Source organism: Mytilus edulis, chromosome 1, assembly GCF_963676685.1.
Source record: "Mytilus edulis chromosome 1, xbMytEdul2.2, whole genome shotgun sequence".
NCBI classification, from domain to species: domain Eukaryota; kingdom Metazoa; phylum Mollusca; class Bivalvia; order Mytilida; family Mytilidae; genus Mytilus; species Mytilus edulis.
Window position 1 is genome coordinate 56,406,326 of NC_092344.1, and position 6,954 is coordinate 56,413,279.

The 6,954-nt window shown below is 33.6% G+C and overlaps 1 protein-coding gene across 1 annotated transcript in view; it reads left to right on the forward strand.

The window, feature by feature from the left end:
- Window positions 1-4,027, forward strand: part of LOC139485220 (uncharacterized) — a 59,038-nt gene extending 55,011 nt beyond the window's left edge. The window contains exon 5 of the mRNA XM_071269506.1: window positions 905-4,027. Coding sequence (XP_071125607.1) covers window positions 905-3,645 — 2,741 coding nt within the window. The 3' untranslated portion in view covers window positions 3,646-4,027. The remainder of the gene's footprint in view (window positions 1-904) is intronic.
- The last annotated feature ends 2,927 nt before the right edge of the window (window positions 4,028-6,954 follow it).

Sequence of the window (6,954 nt, forward strand, 5' to 3'; positions counted from 1 at the left end):
GGGCTTATCGATTCAAATAACTCCTGATTTGTTTCAAACCAATAGATTATGTCTGAAAATTGGAAATATTGAATGTTTTTATTTAATTGAAACTCTTTTGTAAAAAAGGGACGAAATATACCAGAGGGACCGTCAAACTCATAAATGGAAAATAAACTGACAACGCAATGGCTTAAAATGATAAAGACAAACAGGCAAATAATAGTACACATGACGTAACATAAAACTAAAGAATAAGCAACACGAACCCCACCAAAAACTAGGGGTGATCTCAGGTGCTCCAGAAGGATAAGCAGATCCTGCTCCACATGTAACACTATTACAAACTCAATTCCAATTTGATAGTCTGTTTTTTTTAAATTTACCTGTGATAAAATAAATGTCACGAGTCATCCTTTTTTTTGCGGTGTTGATATATTCGTGCAATTCAATATTATACCGTTGTGTACTGATGTACAGTCGTAAGTTCATGGGAGGTGGTGGTCAATGTTTTTCTGTGGTTTACATGATGTTTTTTACTATTGTATAATGTATTTATGCGTTTATTAAATTTGTACTATATTCTTGTCACGTAATGTTGTCGTTTTCTCGGTATTTTAACATTGTCATTTAAGCGGGAGATTTGGCTAACCGAAAAACAGGTTCAACCCACTATTGTTTCCTAATAAGCCCTGTACCAAGTAAGGAATATGGCTGGTGTAACCAACAGTCTATTTCTGTGCATGTTGACGTTTGTTTTTGTAGCAGCTCATTGTTTCTGTTATTCCTTTGTTTTCTTTCATAGTTGATCTGTCAACCTCGGTTTTGGTTTCTGACCCGGATTTGTTTTCGCTTTTCGTCCACACAATAGTAAGACATTAATATTTTTTGAAACAATAGTTCAAATATTTTTTTTTTTATATAGATAACCTTTTATTAGAAGTTGCTACCTGGGAACAAGATAATAAAAAGTTCTTTTCGACATTTGCTGTTAAAATTATTTTGGAAACAGTAAAGCAGACATCATTCGTTGTAATCACTGGTAGTGGAGGTATGGGGAAAAGTGCAACAGCCTATAACATCGCGTTATTATTTCGTAATATAAAGGGATATGAAATTTTACCAATAAATGAGCCATCAGATATTTTGAAATTTTGTAAAACTGGAAGAAAACAGATAGTAATCGTTGATGATTTATGCGGCAAATTTGCCATTGACAATCGTATAGTCAGTTCTTGGATACGGTTAAAACCTTCCATTACACGACTTGTCAAGCTATCCAAGGATTCACTACGTATTGTTGCAACATGCCGACTACATGTAAGCAAATGTAAGCAATTTCAAAAACTTATACAGGCATTTGAAATAACGGAATGTGATCTCCTCTCAGATGAACTGGTATTAGATGTGGATGAGAAACGTAAAATTGGATTGTGTCATTTGAATGAGGAATGTCTAGAGTTATTAGGAGAAGACTTAATATCTCAAACAGACATGTTTCCCCTTTTATGCAAGCTATCAGCGGAAAATACGTTTAATCCGGACTTCTTCAAAAATCCATTTGATTTTTTTGAAACGGAATTAGATGGAATGGCTTTGGAAAATAAAGAGTGCTTTTTTGGCCTTGCTTTACTTGTACTGTTTAACAACAATTTAAAAAAGAGCTTATTTGAAGATAGATGCAATACCATATTTAACGAAATATTTGATGAAGTGTTTGAAGAATTAGAAATGTCAGAAAGGCCGTCAAGACTCTTCGTTCTACGTAGTCTAGAAACACTAAAGGGAACATTCATTAACGAAACTGAATCTTCAGTTTCAGCGATACACGATAAGGTGTTCGATTTTATTGCGTTTTTCATTGGGAAAAGGTTATTGAAAACCATCCTGAAGTATGGAAATAACCATTTTATTTCTGAACGAATGAGTTTTGAATTTTTGAACGAATTTACGGATGACGATTTTGTAATTATGATTGATGAAGATAATGAGGAGCTGTACTTTCAAAGAATTATAAAAGAAATAGAAAATCGAAATTTTAGTATCGTCACCTGCAATAGAATAGCAAAGACGACATATTACCAAGGCAAAATAATAGATTTGTTGTCTAAAGAAAATGATACACTCTCCATATTCATAGGCAATACTTGGACATTGTTATATAGTGCACTTGCCAACTGTGACATGCTATCTAAATTTATTATAGAAGAACGATTAAAAAAAGTAAACATAAAACAAACATTAGACACAAAGTCAGAAGCAGAAGGTGCTTTATCAAATGTATTATTTGACACAGAAATAGATATTGAAGACGATGAAATTGACCTTGGGTTTTTATCAAGTTCAAATGGCCCTCTAATACTAGCAATTGATGACGCACGGGAAGATATCATTAGTGCATTGCTTAAAACGGGAAATGCAATCAATATTAATGAAGCTGTTTTGGTGGGTGAGGCAGAAATCACGCCAATTGTATATTCATATTTCTCGGAAAAGTTAAATATTACAAAAATGTTAATCGATTATAAGGCTGATGTTAACGTACAGTTTTCTGATGGCGGGACATTGTTACATTTTGCTTGTGAAGAAGGAAATATTGATTATCTAGAAGTAATCCTAAGCAGTGAAGAATGCGATTTGAATAGGGTGAACGATCTCGAAGAAACACCTCTGTTTCTGGCTTGTCGAAGTGGTAATACGGAGTGTGTAGAACTGCTTGTTGCAAGTCAATGCGATATAAATAGCAGTAACGTGGAAGGCAAAAGTCCCTTGCATATAGCTTGTTCAGAGGAAAATGCTGATATTGTCAGAATTCTTTTGAATACAGATTTCTGTATAATCGATCACTGTGATAATGACAATAACACCGCACTCATGATAAGTTGTGAGCTAGGTAATACAGAAATAATACATCTTTTAATATTACACGAGTGTGATATAAACACGGCAAATGTTCATGGAAGGACTGCGTTACATATTGCATCTACAATGGGATATACCGAATTAATACAATTATTACTTGCAAACAAATGTGAAATCAATGTTTGCGACAATGATAATCAAACACCTTTAAATTTGGCCATTGAAAACTATCAAAAACCTTGCATTGAATTGCTTATTACTAATGGCTGCGCTGTAAATATTTCTAATATTGATGGAAGAACCTCACTTCATATAGCCTGCAAAATAGGACAGTCAGACATTGTTGATTTTATTTTAAACACAAATCATTGCGATATTGATAAATTGGACGATAATAAAGATACTCCCTTGGCGATAGCATGTACACATGGGAATAAAAACATTGTCGAACGTTTGATATTGAAAAAATGCAATATAGATACTGTCAATATTTATGGACTTTCTCCTATACACATAGCTGTGCGTAGTGACTACATCGAGATAGTACAAACTCTAATTCAATACGGATGTGATATAAACTTATGTAATGCCAATAAGCAAACACCTCTTTTCTGTGCATGTGAGATGGGTATTTGTTCAGCAGTTCAATTGCTGTTAAATGGAGGCTGCGATACAAACATCAGTAATTCGGATGGATTGACACCACTTGAAATAGCAAACGACAATGGTTTCTTAGACATTGTTTCATTTTTTAGCGAGAAAAAAAAGCCTAACGAGATTGAAATAATATATTCAAGAATCTAAAACATAAATTAGTAGATATTTTTACATTTTTAAATCTTTTAAAGAACGACTGTGTGGAAGTTTCCAGGAAAACGACTTGTTGACAAAATACTTACATACATTGGCTCGTACATCGTGTATTGCTGAAAAAGCCTTACTGTCAGAAATATTAAGATATGGGACAAGATTTTTACAACAAAAGATATTTGCTTCATCATGTTTAATTTGCATTTTATAAAGATGTTAACGTCAAAATTATCTTCTCGTTATACAACTTCTTATTTTTAGTCATAAAAATAACTAAAAATAGAGACCATGGGAATAAGCTCTCAGATTATTACAAATTCATTCACATGGCAGGATTGTAACATTATTTTTCTCTTGTATCTTTAAAATGTATCTAATGTATTGTAGCAAGGTACCCCCACCCTCTTTATTTTTGGTAAGAACACCCCTCCCCTCTTTTGTTTTTGTAAACAACAAAGAGTATTTTATTTGTAGGTGTAATGCTGTTTTATGACAAGAGTTATATACTGTGGTCTAGACCGCTGGCCAAAACAAAACTGGCTTTATAAATATCTTATAATTGTTTACATATGAGATTCTGTAATGTTTCTGAAGTTTCATTGTTGACATTTTTTTTGTTTATGTTTTGAACATGTTCAACAATTTCTATTTATAGCTTGGGGCTCTCACATATTGCTTCTAAGACTTTCTGGGTATAATAACTGTGTATAACTATAGTAGTCAGAGTATGCTTTTAGAATATTGATGTAGTTTTACCTGAAATATGTTTTTCAGGCCGTCTATATATTTTGAGATTTTCCCTCGTTGTAAAAGTTGCAGAAGACGTTCATTCACACGGACTTTTAGTAATAATTGGGCCATGTCAGCTAAAATTACTTATACAAGTATTTTCCTGAAGTCGAATTGACTTTCAGAATTCATATAAGATCAGTGAGAAGTTGTAAATTACGGCTTAATCTGTCAAACATCGTGTGCAACTTCTGCCATCCTCGCAATCCGCCATTGTTAACAAGTACGGTCTGCGATTCGATTGGCTGGGAAAACTAAAATTCTTTATTTTTATTCTTTTATTAAAATAACTTTGTACAATATACCATTTTTATGTACATACAAGAATATATATGTGAAACTTATTTTAAAATATGTTTTAATAATCAAATGTTCGATTCTGCTGTGTCAGTAGCACTGTAGCACACTAGCGCACATTTGAACTCTCGTAAGGTCAACGGTGTACTTGTGCAGATGATTTGATTGGTTATCGATCTGCAAATGCACAGTTGACCTAAAAGGGGTGAAATGTGCGGCGCGGGTAGTATAAAAAGGGCCCGAAAACGCTACTTCTACGTCACTTTTCCCATTTTGGCATAAGGAAGGACTCTGTCAAATTTATTCCAAAGAAAAGTAAGACCAGTTATTTTATATAGAAAATATTTAACGTTAACGTTTATCTCTTATAGGAAACGTTATTTTATTCCTTTTTGGAACTTTTAAATGAAAAGTGCATTAATAACAATGCTTTACTAAATTTAGATATTCTATTTGGAAATTATAAAAATGTTTAAATTCACGTTCACGGCAAGGAACAATTATTTAGAAAAGTAATAAAAACTTTTAGAAAAGTTGTTTAACAGAGTCCTGTAAAATTTAAACTTTAGAACAAATAAATAAAGATTCAGAGTCAGAAAGATTATTATTTATTTAGGTTTTCTATACATAGAAGATTGACAGTGTAAACTGGTTAAACATTACATCGTATGTGTTTAGATTCTAAACACTTAGGGAAATACTCAGATACACCTTTATTATTATAAGTATAGTTATAATAACCTGTACAGTTTGCTTATAGGTTATTTTGTGACCCGTTACTAGTAAATTTCTAGTACCCTTGTCCTCTATTTTGGACTTTCATTATTTGTAAAGACTTCAAATATACGTTACTGGTAATGTCTCCAGTATGAATGTTATTAAAAATTACCCCTTTTAGTGACCAAACACCTTAGCAAACTGTACCTTAATATATTTACATGTATATATATGTATTGTGATCTCAGTATCTGTGCATCTGGAGAAAAACTAAATATTTTATTTAAGATAGCTCATGAAATAGATCTGGTACAGTCAATCTAGCATTTTAATGTTTGTCAAATTGAGTAATATATTGAATTTTTGAATGAACATTCTGCCTTAACAAAATGTTGAAATAAAGTATTGAAACTTGAAACGTATCCATTTTTATTAACATAGACTTATATAGACAGCAGACCTAGATTATATTATTTTTCGGTGTTCATCAATTAATTGGTCAGTGGTGCTTTTGGTCAGTTCTGGAATAGTTTCATGGTCTAATAGTGTTTGGAGATTTTGGTGGTCATTGATACCCTCTATCATCAAAACCCCTTGCGCGCTACATTTTTGGCATCCTCGGTGGGATCCTTATATTTTTATTTGGGGATCCAGAGATACGAACTTAAACGATGGTGAAAAAGAGAGCTCAGGCTCTACCTAAAATAGGTTGTGATGAAAATGAAACTGAGACTGACATGTTAGAAAGTGAAACAGAATTTAATTTACCCGATGACACTGAACCTGAGACTGACGAAGGTCAGCCCCCTGTTCTGCCTAGAGCAGAGTTATTTCCCTCCCCTAGCATAAGTCGGTTAAATATGCCTCCTCCAGTAGATTTAAGACCTAGGAGAAGTCAGAGACTGCTTAGGAAGAAACAAGTTGTTCATGAACCTGATTTGTCGGCTAATGAGACAGATGTTGAACCCCAGGGTGATACTGCTGGGCTTTATGGGGTTATAAAAGGGGCAATACAAGATATGACAAGTCAAGTTGTTACAGCTATTCAGGCTGCATTTAGAGGAAACTTTTTCCAAAGTCCTCCAGACCCTCATAAGTTATCAGAGACCAGAGCCATACATGCTAGAACTAGCCATGAAAAAGGCAGTATAAGGTCAGCTAGGTCAAGATCAAAATCCTATGCTCCCTCTGATAATACCTCAAGTTCTGAGGACAGTTGTACTGATTCATCTGATGATGAAAGTTTAGGTACAAGTTTGTTAAATAGGTCAAAATCTAAATCCAAATCTGCTTTTCCTCAAAATGTGAAATTGCCCGCATATACTGGTAAAGAAAAATGGGAGGTTTGGTATAACAGATTTGAGGCTGTTGCACGTCTTGGTAAATGGGACGAAAAGAGTAAACTCAGGGAGTTGCTTCCCCATCTCCAAGGGGCAGCAGGAGATTTTGTTTTTGATCAACTTCCTCAGAAAACTTTGTCTAGTTATAGAAAAATAACAA